This window comes from Coregonus lavaretus, assembly GCF_964263955.1.
Source record: "Coregonus lavaretus genome assembly, chromosome: 34".
Taxonomy (NCBI): Eukaryota; Metazoa; Chordata; class Actinopteri; order Salmoniformes; family Salmonidae; genus Coregonus; species Coregonus lavaretus.
In genome coordinates, this window is record NC_140021.1 from 14,587,166 (window position 1) to 14,604,566 (window position 17,401).

Below are 17,401 nucleotides of genomic sequence, written 5' to 3' on the forward strand. Positions count from 1 at the left end.
GCCACACAGTTGTGTTGTGACAAGGTAGGGGTGGTATAGAGAAGATAGCCCTATTTGGTAAAAGACCAAGTCCATATTATGGCAAGAACAGCTCAAATAAGCAAAGAGAAACGACAGTCCATCATTACTTTAAGACATGAAGGTCAGTCAATATGGAACATTTAAGAACTTTGAAAGTTTCTTCAAGTGCAGTCGCAAAAACCATCAATCGCTATGATGAAACTGGCTCTCATGAGGACCACCACAGGAATGGAAGACCCAGAGTTACCTCTGCTGCAGAGGATAAGTTCATTAGAGTTACCAGCCTCAGAAATTGCAGCCCAAATAAATGCTTCACGGAGTTCAAGTAACAGACACAGCTCAACATCAACTGTTCAGAGGAGACTGCATGAATCAGGCCTTCATGGTCGAATTGCTGCAAAGAAATCACTACTAAAGGACACCAATAAGAATAAGAGATTTGCTTGGGCCAAGAAACACAAGCAATGGACGTTAGACCGGTGGAAATCTGTCGTTTGGTCTGATTAGTCCAAATTTGAGATTTTGGGTTCCAACCGCCATGTCTTTGTGAGACCCAGAGTATGTGAACGGATGATCTCCGCATGTGTGGCTCCCACCGTGAAGCATGGAGGAGGAGGTGTGATGGTATGGGGGTGCTTTGCCTTTCTAGGGAGTTTTTCCTATCCACTGTGCTTCTACATCTGCATTACTTGCTGTTTGGGGTTTTAGGCTGGGTTTCTGTACAGCACTTTGTGACATCTGCTGATGTAAAAAGGGCTTTATAAATAACATTTGATTTGACACTGTGATTTATTTAAAATTCAAGGCACACTTAACCAGCATGGCTACCACAGCATTCTGCAGCGATACACCATCCCATCTGGTTTGGGCTTAGTGGGACTATCATTTGTTTTTCAACAGGACAATGACCCAAAACACACCTCCAGGCTGTGTAAGGGCTATTTGACCAAGAAGGAGAGTGATGGAGTGCTGCATCAGATGACCTGGCCTCCACAATACCCCGACCTCAACCCAATTGAGGTGGTTTGGGATGAGTCGGACCGCAGAGTGAAGGAAAAGCAGCCAACAAGTGTTCAGCATATGTGGGAACTCTTTCAAGACTGTTGGAAAAGCATTCCTCATGAAGCTGGTTGAGAGAATGCCAAGAGTGTGCAAAGCTGTCATCAAGGCAAATGGTGGCTACTTTAAAGAATCTAAAATCTAAAATATATTTTGATTTGTTGAACACTTTTTTTTTTGGTTACTACATTATTCCATATGTGTTATTTCATAATTTTGATGTCTTCACTATTACAGTAATCCCTCGTTTATCGCGGGGGTTACGTTCCGAAAATGACCCGCGATAAGTGAAATCCGCGAAATAGAAAACTTTTTTTTTTTTACAATTAGCAACTATTACATGTATACAAATACAGTGACTCACGTGTAGGCCGTTTCGTCGACATTATGGGTTTAGAAGATGTTCGAAATTACAAGATAATTTGGCCAACTTAATGTAAATTTGCCAAGCTGTTTTATGTACGTACACATAACTGCACGAGACGACAAAATGATAGCACAATTCGTAGCATGTTTTGATACAAGAAGCGGGAGTGAGTTTTTAGCGAATCAGAATGCAGAGCACAATGCACCAAAAAAAAAAAAAAAATGCATTATGAAAATCCGCGAAATAGCGAATCCGCGATAAGTGAACCGCGAAGTGGCGAGTGATCACTGTATTCTACAATGTAGAAAATAGTAAAAATAAATAAAAACCCTTGAATGAGTAGGTGTGTCCAAACTTTTGACTGGTACTGTAAGTATTCACACCCCTGAGTCAATACATGTTAGAATCACCTTTGGCACGGATTACAGCTGTGAGTCTTTCTGGGTAAGTCTCTAAGCGCTTTGCACACCTAGATTGTACAATATTTGCACATTATTATTATTTTTAATTCTTCAATCTCTGTCAAGTTGGTTGTTGATCATTGGTAGACAGCCATTTTAAAGTCTTGCCAGAGATTTTCAAGCTGATTTTTAAGTCAAAACTGTAACTAGGCCACTCAGGAACATTCAATGTCGTCTTGGTAAGCAACTCCAGTGTATATTTGGCCTTGTGTTTTAGGGTATTGTCCTACTGAAAGGGGAATTTGTCTCCCATTGTCTGTTGGAAAGCAGACTGAACCAGTTTTTCCTCTAGGATTTTGCCTGTGCTTAGCTCTATTCCGTTTCTTTTTATCCTATAAAACTCCATAGTCCTTGCCGATGACAAGCATACCCATAACATGATGCAGCCGCCACCATGCTTGAAAATATGAAGAGTGGTACTCAGTGATGTGTTGGATTTGCCCCAAACATAACATAAAGCTTTGTATTCAGGACATAAAGCAAATTTCTTTGCCACATTTTCTGCTGTTTTACTTTAGTGCCTTATTCTAAACAGGAGGGCTGTTTTGTAATAGTTTTATTCTGTACAGGCTTCCTTTTCACACTGTCACTTAGGTTAGTATTGTGGAGTAACTACAATGTTGTTGATCCATCCTCAAGTTTTTTCCTATCACAGCCATTAAACTCTAACTGTTTTAAAGTCACCATTGGCCTCAAGACACCTGTATCCTTGTAGTGACTGGGTGTATTGATATACTATCCAAAGTGTAATCAATACCAAATCATATATAATCAAATTCACCATGCTCAAAGGTATATTCAATGTCTGCTTTTTTAAAAATTCTACCAATGGTTGCCTTTGCGAGGCATTGGAAAACCTCCCAGGTCTTTGTGGTTGAATCTGTGTTTGAAATTCACTGCTCGACTGAGGGACCTTACAGATAATTATATGTGTGGGGTACAGAGATGAGGCAGTTATTCAAAATCATGTTAAACACTATTGCACACAGAGTGAGTCCATGCAACTTATGTGACTCGTTAAGCAGATTTTTACTCCTGATCTTATTTAGGCTTGCCATAACAAAGGGGTTGAATACTTGTTGACGCAAGACGTTTCAGCTTTTCATTTTTAATTAATTGTTAAACATTTCTAAAAACATAATTCCACTTTGACATTGGCGTGTTGTGTGTAGGTCAGTGACACAAAATCTAAATGTAATCTATTTTAAATTCAGGCTGTAACACAACAAATTGAAGAAAAAGTCAAGGGGTGTGAATATTTTCACACTGTGTGTGTGCTATGTGCGGTGGTTAGTACAGTACAGTCGTCGGTTTGGATACCACACACAAATTCCGGAGTCATGGTCAAATGACTAGTCTTTTAGTGGGGTGCCTCCTTGAGCGGTCCATCCTGTCGTCACTGACAGCAGATGGAAAACTGGCTAAATACGACCAGACCACGCATCATTTACATCAATACTGCCTCACCACCTCTCCCTCGCTCCACCTCTTTCTTTAATCTCAGCTGCTTTATTCCTACCACTACTTTCTTTCCCTTCCTCTTTTCATCCGTCTGCCTTTCTTTCTTCCCTGTTTTGACATTTTTAGGCACAATATTACCTTCTTAGGCATGTGTCTGCACGTCCATGTGCATGTGATGTAGGATGACCTTGGTGGTAGTCTCTAATGGACGAGGCTGTGCTGTAATTACTCAAACCCCCCCCCCCTCCCCCCCTCCCCCCCTCTCCACATCTCCCTCCTTCCTGTATCGGAGGTATGTAGCAGCCCATAAAGCTTAAGTCCCACTCTAGTTTCAGGGAGGGGAAACCCCTCGTAACCTCTCCTCTCCCCACGCTGTTGGTCTCAAATAGCCATGTCCTTGTCCCTGCGGAGGGTTGAGTGTGTGTGTCAGGGTTTCCGTTAGAAGTGTGTGTGTCAGGGTTTCCGTTAGGAAAATGTGGCACCTGACATTTGACCTGCAGCATTTTAATTTACCGGACGCATATGCATTGGGTGCCTGATTAGGGCGTCCACCCACGGTGCTCAGAATGACAGAAATCATATTTTAGATTATGGTAATTCATCTTAACAGAACATGCAAATTGAGGAAGCAACTGCATGCGTGCTCCTTACTGAAATCCGATGCGAATTTGAAGATGTTAGAGTATCTGTCCACGTTTACTTTTCCTCAGCCAACAAGACGAGTAACGAACAGCAAAATCACTACTCTGTCAATCTTTTATCACCTATAATAGAAAAGTTGACCTATTCTATTGGTCAGCTTGTCGTTCTGTGCGAGAAAGAAATAGCCTATTCCAAACAAATTCGGGGACCGTTGTGGGACGATGGATCCCAAATTCATACAACCAGTAGGCGTAGGCTACATAAAATATACAATAAAAACAGCAATGAGGCTGATGCAACCAATATGAACGTTTAGCTTACAATGTTGAAAACTATTTTCTTCACATAAGCACAGCAATACGCACAAGGCAGTAGGCTATGCGTGAATGTTAATTCCATAATGCAATTATCAGGAAAACACCGTTGTCAAAAGCGCTCCTCACTTGAGCGGTTTCATGAGACTGAGATGAAAATATTTGTTAGAAATGTAGAAAGAGGGGAGATCTAAAAATGCAACAACTAGCATGGGTTGTTAATATGACTAGCATTGTGCGTTTGGCTACAGGACAATGAAATAAAGTTAATTTGAAAACCAATAGAACATAAGAGAAATAGGCTATTGGTTTCAATGGCATATGGAAGTCTTTATAAAATAATTGCCTCCATGTTTGGTCGTATTTTGGCTAGGCTACTTTGAAGCAAATTAAACATGCCTCATGTACTAAAATGTTCACGTTTCAAACAATTAAGTACCGTATATGTTTTCAAAATTCATACTGCCTCCAGCTCATTGCAAAGTGGTGTGACGCTCTGATGCCTGCCTACCGTTATATGCACTTCAATGGCGAATGGAAAGTGCGCTTCGATTACCAGTTGAGAAAAAATACAAATAGTAGCTTTTTTAAATCGTGGCTTTCAAAACAGTTTTTAACGTGATTTAATTTAGAATTGTTCCTTAATGATTGGGCTTGTAAAACACATTTCACTCCAGCAGCAAGCTGTAGCAGCAATTCAAGCGCTGTCTGACAGATTCTAAACTGAAACTAGGCTGTGTATCTGTATGCCAATTTAATTCCACTAACTTATGCAAATTAACCCATCGACCGATAAGCATGTATTTACATCGACTGGTATTTTCAGAATTGAATAGGTTAAAAAGCATTATTTTGTGATGTAATTTTTGTCTCCCGGACAAATGGCCAGTGGAAATGTTATTTATCACCTTTCGGTTTTTTTATCAGCCAAAAGCAGGCTACTACTGGCTAACAGAAACCCTGGGGTGTGTGTGTGAATTGACAGATTGCTGATGTCAGGTCACACTGCACCCAGTCACTCTTACTCTTACCCCCAGATTAGCATCCCTCATCCTTGCACCGTACACACACACACACACACACTCAACCCCCACCTGTTAGGATCCCTCTGCTACAGAGGACACAGGCACTCATAAACGTACATACTGTGCCTTAATGTCTCTCTTAAGACTATGTCCATCTATCCCTCAAGCTCTCTTTTCCTTTTTCTGTCCATCTTTCTCTTACACCTTTCCTTGATGCATTTGAACAGACACTTCTTCACTCTTGGTTTCACTCTGTTCTCTTTTTCTCTATGCTCGTCCCCATTTGAGCACAGCTCCATTCGTTCTCTCGCTCGCTTCATCTGTTTTCTCATTCCCACACTCTGGTCCGTCACTCACTCTGTTGGCTATTGAAGCCATTAGGAGTCATTAGGCTCGCTGTCTGGGTTTGAAGGCCCGTTGCAGCATGACTAATAGCCCTATTAGCCAATTATCCGCCATTTAATAGCAAATCACCAAGGCTTTACACACACACACACACACACACACAAAGATGCAATAACAGGGATTTTTCTGACATTGAAATCATTGGGCACACACAGTGCATTCGGAAAGTATGCAGACCCCTTCAGTTTTTCCACATTTTGTTACGTTACAGCATTATTCTAATATGGATTAAATAAATAAATACAAAATCATCAATCTACACACAATACCCCATAATGACAAAGCAAAAACAGGTTTTGAGATTCCGATACCTTATTTACAAAAGTATTCAGACCCTTTGCTATGAGACTCAACATTTAGCTCAGGTGCATCCTGTTTCCATTGATCATCCTTGAGATGTTGCTACAACTTCATTGGAATCCACTGTCACGACTTCCGCCGAGGCTGCCTCCCCTCCTTGTTCGGGCAGGTTTCGGCGTTCGTCGTCACTGGTTTACTAGCTACTGCCGATCCCATTCTCACCACTCCACTTGTCATGTCTTGTCTTGTCAATCACACACACCTGGTGCTCATTCCCCTAATTAGTATGTGTATAAGTGTTCCCCTTGTCTTTGTGAGTGATTGTTTCATTGTGAGAGCGAGTAGCTCGGTTGAGCTGTTATTGCCAAGGTGGAATATTTCCTTTGTGATAGTTTCGTTTTGACGCTGGGTGCGTTTTATTTATGTAAACTGAATAAACTCTGGACTTCGGTGTTTTACCTCCTGCGCCTGACTCCTTCATTCACACCTCGTCACATCCACCTGTTGTAAATTCAATTGATTGAACATGATTTGGAAAGGCACACACCTGTCTATATAAGGTCCCACAGTTGACAGTGCATGTCAGAGCATCCAAGCCATGGGGTTGAAGGAATTTTCCGTAGAGCTCCGAGACAGGATTGTGTCGAGGCACAGATCTGGGGAAGGGTACCAAAACATTTCTGCAGCATTGAAGGTCCCCAAGAACACAGTGGCCTCCATCATTCTTAAATGGAAGAAGTTTGGAACCACCAGGACTCTTCCTAGAGCTGGCCACATGGCCAAACTGAGCAATCGGGGGAGAAGGGCCTTGGTCAGGGAGGTGACCAAGAACCTGATGGTCACTCTGACAGAGCTCCAGAATTCCTCTGTGGAGATGGGAGAACCTTCCAGAAGGACAACCATCTCTGCAGCACTCCACCAATCAGGTCTTTATGGTAGAGTGGCCAGACGGAAGCCACTCCTCAGTAAAAGGCACATGACCGCCGCTTGGAGTTTGCCAAAAGGCACCTAAAGGACTCAGACCATGAGAAACAAGATTCTCTGGTCTGATGAAACCAAGATTGACCCTTTTGGCCTGAATGCCAAGTGTCATGTCTGGAGGAAACCTGGCACTATCCCCACGGTGAAGCATGGTGGTGGCAGCATCATGCTGTGGGGATGTTTTTCAGCTGCAGGGACTAGGAGACTAGTCAGGATCGAGCGAAATATGAACGGAGCAAAGTACAGAGAGATCGTTGATGAAAACCTGCTCCAAGAGCGCTCAGGACCTCAGACTGGGGCGAAGGTTCACCTTCCAACAGGACAACGACCCGAAGCACACAGCCAACACAACGCAGGAGTGGCTTCGGGACAAGTCTCTGAATGTCCTTGAGTGGCCCAGCTAGAGCCCGGACTTGAACCCGATCAAACATCTCTGGAGAGAACTGACAATAGCTGTGCAGCGACGCTCCCCATCCAACCTGACAGAGCTTGAGAGGATCTGCAGAGAAGAATGGGAGAAACTCCCCAAATACAGGTGTGCCAAGCTTGTAGCGTCATACCCAAGAAGACGCAAGGCTGTAATCGCTGCCAAAGTTGCTTCAACAAAGTACTGAGTAAATGGTCTGAATAATTATGTAAATATTTCAGCTTTTTATTTTTTATAAATGTGCAAACATTTCTAAAAAGCTGTTTTTGCTTTGTCATTATGGGGTATTGTGTGTAGATTGAGATTTTAAAATAAATCCATTTTAGAATAAGGCTGTAACGTAACAATGTGGAATAAGTAAAGGGGTCTGAATACTTTGCGAATGCGCCGTATATTTCCACATGAGGTTGGAATAATACTGTGAAATTTTGAAAGTTATGATAATGCTCTGTTAATGTTTGTTTTTTAATGGATTAAAAAGACAGCCTGAAATTTCTGCTTGTTTTGGTGGGATGGAGTTTTGTTCGCCTGGGGACATCACATAGTTAATAGACAAATAAGAAAAAGTTCCTAAACTCTCTGCCAAGAACAGCTAGTTTTCAGTTTTCTCCTCCCAATTCAGACCACTCCCAGAGTCCTAGCAGAGTTCTTGCTTGAGAAATTGCTCTTTGCTAAGAAGCTATTTTTGTTTCTTTTTTGACCATTTTAATAAAAAACAATCACAGTAAGGTACTTAATTGTTCCCCAAAATTATTTGATATCAATATAAAAACGGCTGCGTTGGATATTTAAAACTATAACATTTTCTCTCAGCTCCATGGAAAATGGGTAGAAATAATACAATAATTCTCTACACCCCCAAGATGGGGGTCCTCAAATCTTCTCTAAAATTCAGTCGTGCCCATTGTCACACCCCCTGACATGCCCACCACCTAAGCCCCTTTTTGATACAGAAAAAACCCTGAACAATGTGAATGATTAATAATATGCGGCAGGTAGCTTAGTGGTTAAGAGCGTTGTGCCAGTAACCGAAAGGTCGCTGGTTCTAATCCCTGAGCCAACTAGGTGAAAAATCTGTTGATGTGCCCTTGAGCAAGGCACTTAACCATAATTGCTCCTGTAAATCGCTCTGGATAAGAGCGTCTGCTAAATGACTTAAATGTAAATTGATTTCCTAATTGGCCTCCTTTTGTTGTGTGTGTGTGTGAGAGAAGTGCATGATTTTGTTTATTGGCAGTAGGGCTTTGGCGGTCGTGAAATTTTGTCAGCCGGTTAGTGTTATGCAAGTGACTGCCGGTCTCACGGTAATTGACGGTTAATTAACATAAACATGTGTAGCATCTCCAGGCCTCCACGCTGCTTATGCGTGCCTTTGGAACGTCTACATTTTAAAAGTCTAATAAATCCATTCAATATACACCATCACAATAAATCCATTATTTATTTTAGGCAGGTCTAAAGAAACATGGTATGAAGAAAATGTATTTCAGAAGAACTGAATGAGTCGACCTGTACTGTATGCTATCTGGCTATGCGCCTTGCCAAAGGCTGTCGGCTAGTTCATTTAGCTGACAGGATATGCTTATAAGTCCTGTGCCATTATTTTATATTCTGATTTTATTGTAAGAATAAGATAATAGAAACTGAATAAAATAGAAATAATATTTTTCCTGTTTCTGAGTGAGTTCGTATATGAAGTGGCTAAGTGATCATTAGAAATAGGTCCTATACGCTAGATTTAGTTATTTGGCCAATTTAGTTGTGAATGATACAAATCTTAAAATGTCTTAGAAATCAAAACCTATATGGGTTGCATGATGCGACTATTGACTATTTGGAAAAAGTCTAATGAAAAGCTTGCGCTCTGTTGCTTGACCCAGGCTGTATTCTCTCATGAGGTAATCATATTTTCACTCATCAGACTATTTTCAATTTACTCTCATCTACTAATATGTGAAATTTGTTTCAATTTAGAATGGCCCATTATCAAAATGGTAGGGGCAGGGGGAAAAAGACGTCATCCGTATGCACTCCAATAGCGAATGGAGGCCGCTTTCCTGCAGTTTAAATCATGCTGGGTAGGCTACTCCGGTTTTAAAGTGGAGCAGCTGAGAAAGAGGCCTAAATAGCAGCTGGGATCCTCCTCTTTTTAGTGGCAACCATCAAAACTCTGCTTGTACACGTGATTGCATATAGAAATGTTTTGGCTTATAAGAACACTTATTTCCCTTCATGCATCAACCACTGTTTGAGGAGCATGCAGCCTCTCGCTGCTCGACAGGTGATATTCCGCCCAAACTCTGAACTTCAACCATGTACCTGCAGCTACCCAGTGCTTAATTTGGGAAACCAAGTGAAGTATTTTTGGGAACATTGATAGTAACATGTTTTCACAACAAAAACATATTTAATTAAACTGTTGACAACCCCTATCTCTGCGCGTTTGAGAAAGGAATGAAGAGAGGAAGAGATGGAAACTCACTGTGGTGAGATATTCTGTAGCTAAAGGTAATGTCAGCCTGTTCATTATTAAAATATAAAAAATGCCCTATTCCTAGGCTATTCAAAATCAAATACAAATTCACTGTAATTGTAGACTAACTCTGTAAGCCGCCCTACACAATTAATGAACCAACAGCATTGCCTAGGCCTATGCGTTCTCTCCCAGACTCATGCATAGAAAGTTTGGAGCATAGCATAGGGTAACCAGTCCATCCAGTATGCATAATAATACAGTCACACTCAAAGGTGATTATAATGTTTTATTTTAGAGTATAGGCTAGACATATGCGGTATAACGGCACAATCATTATTTCAATTCCGTTTTGTTTTTTTAAGGCTTGAGCTCATATATAGGTATGTGTATGCGTAAGCTCTAATATGCGTATGGATGTTCTACATGCAACGTCTTAAATGCTTTGAATTAATCATCACCTTAGAAAGCGCTGTCCATTAGTGTTGTTTTGGCTTTGAAACAACATCCACAACAACCATGTTTTCTACTGAATTTCAACCTATTGTTGAACTTCTTTCTTGAAATGTATCAACACAGTTAGGTAAAAAAAAAAAAAATTTGCGTAATGGTGAGTTTTTTAAATGTTTGTGATATTCAATTTAATTTGCATTGATGTCAGAGGGGTTAGAGGGACAATAGAGCACTGAGTACCGGGCCATTAGCGACCTGATGATCGTTAGTGAGTTGGGTACTACCAACTCATGTCCAGAGTGCATACTAGGAGTTTACCGTGACTCCAACGGTCATGTGGAATTTGACAGCGGTCATAACTCATGACTGCCAGTGTGGCGGTAATACGGCCACCGCAACAGCCCTACTTGACAGTTCATTATGCTATTTGAGTGCTTTTGTATTTAATGATGTTCTGTCCTGTGTTTCCCTTAGATCCTGATGCACACCAAAGACATGGTTCAGAAGGTGAGTGCTGTTGTACTCTAAACCTAACTGATCAATGGAATACCGCCACCAGTAGTCACCACATGGCCATGTTGGAAAGAACAATGTAACAATATCCTTACTGATGACCAAGAGCTAGGTGCGCACGAAATGTCACCCTATTTTCTATATAGTGCACTTCTTTTAACCAGGGCCAAGTAGTGCACTAAATAGGGAATAGCGTACCATTTCGAACCCAGTCCTACTTTAGAACCCAGTCCTCACCTCTGACCCCTGACTTCCTGTGTGTGTCAGATGAACCTGGAAGTGATCTACGGTGACACAGACTCCATCATGATCAACACCAACAGCTCCAGTCTGGAGGAGGTCTACAAACTAGGAAACAAGGTAAGGAAAGGGAGGCGGGAGGGAAGGAGAAATAGAGGGGTCTAGAGCAAGAGACTCCATCGTAATCAAACTCCAAGAGTTAGATTGTCTGGGTGGGTGGGTTGATGGTGAGATAAAGGCATGGAAAGTGGAATAGAGAGAAAACACAAGGCCAGATGGATAAAGAGATATTGATATTGCCTGTGTCTTCCCCCAGGTGAAAGCTGAGGTGAACAAGCTCTACAAGCTCCTGGAGATTGACATCGACGGGGTGTTCAAGTCTCTGCTGCTGCTGAAGAAGAAGAAGTACGCCGCCCTGGTGGTGGAGCCGCAGGGGGACGGCCGCTACAGCACCAAGCAGGAACTCAAGGGGCTGGACATCGTAAGAAGGGACTGGTGTGACCTCGCCAAGGAGTGTGGCAAGTAGGTGGACTCGTCAACTGGAGTACGCTATATACTGTATTTCCACTCATCCCCTTTTTCCTCTTGGATTATGCCAAGAGGTCTCAACCATTTTGGCACAGGAGGTTGTGTGTTTGCTGTAGCTGCAGGGTTGCTGGTTCAGACCTTGCTCTGGCTGCTTCCCCTCAGTCATTGCAATGTTAATCAATGACCTGATTCTTAAAGATGCTAACCTTCCTCCTCCTACCCATCTTCCTCCTCCACCTCTTTCTCAGCTATGTGATTGGTCAGATCCTGTCGGACCAGAACCGTGATGTCATCGTGGAGAACATCCAGCGTCACCTTTTGGAGTTGGGAGAGAAGGTTGCTAACGGAACCATCCCACTCAACCAGTATGAGATACACAAGGTGTGTGTGTGTTTTTTCAACGTTCTTTGTGTTGGTATGTGTGTCTACAGTGTGAGTTTGTATCAATGCCCACTCTCCCCTTGCTCTCTATCTCTCCCTATTTTTCTCTCCCTCGTCTCCCCTCCCGTTTCCCAGGCCCTGACTAAGGACCCCCAGGACTACCCAGACAAGAAGTCTCTTCCTCACGTTCACGTGGCTCTCTGGATCAACTCTCAGAGCGGACGAAGGGTTAAAGCTGGAGACACAGTTTCCTACATCATCTGCCAGGTAGGGATGGGGGAGTGTGTGTGTATGGGACGGCAAGTGTATTATGAGTTTACAGGTGTCTTTTTGGAGAGGGACTTTGAGTTAGTAGTCAGTGTATCTGTGGATATGGATGAAAGTGTGTCAGTGTCGTATAACAGAAGTGTTTTGACCCTCTCTCCTCTCCCCCAGGATGGCTCTACGTTGGCAGCCAGTCAGAGGGCCTATGCGTTGGAGCAGCTCCAGAAGCAGGCCGGGCTGAGCCTGGACACCCAGTACTACCTTGCCCAGCAGGTGCACCCCGTGGTGGGCAGGATCTGTGAGCCCATCGAAGGCATCGACGGGGTCCTCATCGCTACATGGCTGGGTGGGTCTCAGTTCTCAGCACTGTTTCACTGTTATTAGAGTAGTTATGAATTGTAGATGCTTTCCTGGCCTGGGGCCTGAAGTTTTCACTGGTAAAGTCACATGGTCTGGAAAAAATCCTGGCCTTAGAGATGAGAGCTAATAGATATTTAGTTCTTAACAGAAACCAGTGTCGTTGGTCTTCACATTCTGTCTGTAGATGGCGCTGTGTGTGTTGCTGTAGGGGGGGAGTGGGGAGGAGGGGGCGTTCTGTGGCCTAGTCCTCAACACTGATTTACTAACACATTATTCACTTAGTCACGGAAGGTGTGTGTTTTTGTGTGTGTGTGTGTCAGTGTTTGGGTTCACCTGGGAATACTAAATGGGTGTTCAGCTGCTCAGCTTCTAATGATATGATTATCTCAGCTGCTTTCACACACACAGTGATTTGATTGTTTTGGCATCCTTACAAAAATATGATATTTCCGGTTTATTTTTATCACACCTCCCTCACTATCTGAGCTCTGTCTGTCCTTCCTCTCTACCGCCTCAGTCTGTGTCTTCCTCTCTAACTTTTCCACTACAGTCTCCACCATTCCATATGTTAAGGTGTCTGTCCCCAGAGTGGGTGAAAATGCGCTTTGGTGATGAAATTTCACTTCCTTATGTTATAAAATACATTTTACCAAGATAAATATGATTATTAATGTTCTGAGTCGTTCAGTAGGGTTTTTCTCTAACAACAGTATATCAAAAAAGTTGGATTTCGTAACCTAATACATCCGATAAGCACCGAGCTCTGTTTACAGCCGTGCAACTTTCTCGCAGCAACTTTGAGGTTTTTACATATTGTGGTGGTCATCTTCAAAGTTATTTCTGCGGTTCGGAAAAAGCTAAATTGGCATGACACAAGCAGAATTAAATGTAAATTAATTGCCCTTATCACTCTATTGAGGCAAAAAAAACGGACTTTCAATATAAATGTGGTCCTCTGTAGCTCAGCTGGTAGAGCACGGCGCTTGTAACGCCAAGGTAGTGGGTTCGATCCCCGGGACCACCCATACACAAAAAAATGTATGCACGCATGACTGTAAGTCGCTTTGGATAAAAGCGTCTGCTAAATGGCATATTATTATTATTATAAAATGCAGATGAAATAGCCACTCCACAGTAAAAGGCACATGACAGCCTGCTTGAAGTTTGCCAAAAGGCACCTGAAGGACTCTCAGGCCATGAGAAACAAGATTGACCCTTTTGGCCTGAATGCCAAGTATCATGTCTGGAGGAAACCTGGCACTATCCCTACGGTGAAGCATGGTGGTGGCAGCATCATGCAGTGGGGATGTTTTTCAGCTGCAGGGACTAGGAGACTAGTCAGGATCGAGGGAAAGATGAATGGAGCAAAGTACAGAGAGATCCTTGATGAAAACCTGCTCCAGAGCGCTCAGGACATCCGACTGGGGCAAAGGTTCACCTTCCAACAGGACAACGACCCGAAGCACATAGCCAAGACAACGCAGGAGTGGCTTTGGGACAAGTCTCTGAATGTCCATGAGTGGCCCAGCCAGAGCCCGGACTTGAACCCGATCTAACATCTCTGGAGAGACCTGACAATAGCTGTGCAGCGACACTCCCCATCCAACCTGACAGAGCTTGAGAGGATCTGCAGAGAAGGGGAGAAACTCCCCAAATACAGGTGTGCCAAGCTTGTAGCGTCATACCCAAGAACACTCGAGGCTGTAATCACTGCCAAAGGTGCTTCGACAAAGTACTAAGTAAAGGGTCTGAATACTTATGTAAATGTGATATTTCAGTTTTTTATTTCTAATACATTTGCAAAAATTTATTAAAACCTGTTTTTGCTCTGTCGTTATGGGGTATTGTGTAGATTGATGAGGGGGGGGGGGACAATTTAATCAATTTTAGAATTAGGCTGTAACGTAACAAAATGTGGAAAAAGTCAAGGAGTCTGAATACTTTCCAAATGCACTATATGTCAACTTCACCCTTGTGAATTGCCACTTGACACACATTCACACAAAGTAGTCTTAATTGTTTCTGTCTCAGACTGGTTTTGTGTGTCTGTTCTGTAGCAGTGTGTTTATAACTGGCGCAAATAGTGTCTGTGTAGATATTGTGATTGTTTGTGTGTTCCCCAGGTCTGGACCCCAGTCAGTTCCGGGCCCAGCAGCAGGCACAGAGAGAGGAGGAGGGAGATGGGTTCCTAGGAGCTCCGGTCCAACTCACTGATGAGGAGAAATATAAAGACTGTGAACGCTTCACATTCACCTGCCCTCTCTGTAACACTGATAACGTCTACGACAACGTGTTTGAGGGAGCGGTACGTACACGCGCGTGCGCATACACACACACACACACACACACACACACACACACACACACACACACACACACACACACAAGCATGCAGACACACACACACACACACGTTTGGTACTTCCTGTGTTAAGTATGCTATAGTCTTTCAGTGTTGTACCTCATCTCTTATTTTTAGACAGGACAGACTCATACACAGTATGTTTTCATTGGCATAGTTTACACTCCTGCACTTAAAGGCTTTCCTAAACCCCTACACATACATACTCTCACTCTTTATCTCTCTATCTCTCTTTGTGTCTTTCTCTCTGTTTCTCTCTTTCTGTCTTGTGCTTTCTCTCTCTCTCACTCACTCGCTCACTCTCTCAATTCAATTTCAATTTAAGGGCTTTATTGGCATGGGAAATGTATGTTAACATTGCCAAAGCAAGTGAAGTAGATAGTAAACAATGAAATAGTGAAATGAACAATAAATATTAACAGTAAACATTACACTCAGAAGTTCCAAAAGAATAAAGACATTTCAAATGTCATTATGTATATATACAGTGTTGTAACAATGTGCAAATAGTTAAAGTACAAATGGGAAAATAAATAAACATAAATATGGGTTGTATTTACAATGGTGTTTGTTCTTCACTGGTTGCCCTTTTCTTGCAACAGGTCACAAATCTTGCTGCTGTGATGGAACACTGGTTTTTCACCCAGTAGATAAGGGAGTTTATCAAAATTGGGTTTGTTTTCGAATTCTTTGTGGATCTGTGTAATCTGAGGGAAATATGTCTCTCTAATATGGTCATACATTTGGCAGGAGGTTAGGAAGTGCAGCTCAGTTTCCACCTCATTTTGTGGGAAGAGTGCACATAGCCTGTCTTCTCTTGAGAGACAGGTCTGCCTTTCTCAATAGCAAGGCTATGCTCACTGAGTCTGTACATAGTCAAAGCTTTCCTCCCTCACACACCACACTCCTACCCCCCTACTACAGCCATTCCTACAACCGAGGTCACTGGAGAAGTGAGATGTGTGTTTTCTTATCAGTCAGTAATGAGTTAGACAGACGCAGCTTTCTCTTGTCGCAGAGAAACTCATGAAGCTGACACTTTCCCCTCTGTTTGTCCTCCCATGGTTCTGACATCACACACACTGATAAGATGGTAAGTTAATTAGTGGTGACATGGTCTAACAAATCAGACGGGCCTTGACTTGAGATACAGGGGGAGTGAAGGAAAGAGGCCAGGGAGATTGAAAGGGGGTGGCAAGAGATTGCAAGAGAGGAGAACAGCGTGAGGGAATGGGAAAGACAGACTGGGGAGAGGAAGAGAACATCAAATAGAGCGAGGTAGACTGCTGTTATCAAAACCAGAGAAGAGAAGAAACAGCGAGGGAGGGAAAGGAGGAAAATCAATTGATGTTCTTTAGTCATCTCGTGAGGATGAGAACCCAACTTCAAACTTTTGCTGTGTGGGTACGTCCGGCTGTCCAACTCCCCATCCACCACTGCTGTAAAAGCAGGTAAATGTGAAACCCTGTAGGAATACCATTACTCCTGTGTGGATATGTATGTACAGTAAGGGGGAAAAAGTATTTGATCCCCTGCTGATTTTGTACGTTTGCCCACTGACAAAGACATGATCAGTCTATAATTTTAATGGTAGGTTTAATTGAACAGTGAGAGACAGAATAACAACAAAAAAATCCAGAGAAACGCATGTCAAAAATGTTATAAATTGATTTCATTTTAATGAGGGAAATAAGTATTTGACCCCTCTGCAAAACATGACTTAGTACTTGGTGGCAAAACCCTTGTTGGCAATCACAGAGGTCAGACATTTCTTGTAGTTGGCCACCAGGTTTGCACACATCTCAGGAGGGATTTTGTTCTACTCCTCTTTGCAGATGTTCTCCAAGTCATTAAGGTTTCGAGGCTGACGTTTGGCAACTCGAACCTTCAGCTCCCTCCACAGATTTTCTATGGGATTAAGGTCTGGAGATTGGCTAGGCCACTCCAGGACCTTAATGTGCTTCTTCTTGAGCCACTCCTTTGTTGCCTTGGCCGTGTGTTTTGGGTCATTGTCATGCTGGAATACCCATCCACGACCCATTTTCAATGCCCTGGCTGAGGGAAGGAGGTTCTCACACAAGATTTGACGGTACATGGCCCTGTCCATCGTCCCTTTGATGCGGTGAAGTTGTCCTGTCACCCCCAAAGCATAATGTTTCCACCTCCATGTTTGACGTGAGGATTGTGTTCTTGGGGTCATAGGCAGCATTCCTCCTCCTCCAAACACGGCGAGTTGAGTTGATGCCAAAGAGCTCGATTTTGGTCTCATCTGACCACAACACTTTCACCCAGATCTCCTCTGAATCATTCAGATGTTCAATGGCAAACTTCAGACGGCCCTGTATATGTGCTTTCTTAAGCAGG

The 17,401-nt window shown here is 42.8% G+C and overlaps 1 protein-coding gene across 1 annotated transcript in view; it reads left to right on the forward strand.

Moving 5' to 3' along the window:
- Positions 1-17,401, forward strand: part of pola1 (polymerase (DNA directed), alpha 1) — an 88,975-nt gene that overhangs the window by 42,590 nt on the left and 28,984 nt on the right. Inside the window, exons 27-33 of the mRNA XM_084152248.1 lie at positions 10,864-10,896; positions 11,170-11,262; positions 11,459-11,664; positions 11,919-12,051; positions 12,187-12,318; positions 12,487-12,661; positions 14,799-14,980. Of these exons, the coding sequence (XP_084008374.1) occupies positions 10,864-10,896; positions 11,170-11,262; positions 11,459-11,664; positions 11,919-12,051; positions 12,187-12,318; positions 12,487-12,661; positions 14,799-14,980 (954 nt within the window). The remainder of the gene's footprint in view (positions 1-10,863; positions 10,897-11,169; positions 11,263-11,458; positions 11,665-11,918; positions 12,052-12,186; positions 12,319-12,486; positions 12,662-14,798; positions 14,981-17,401) is intronic.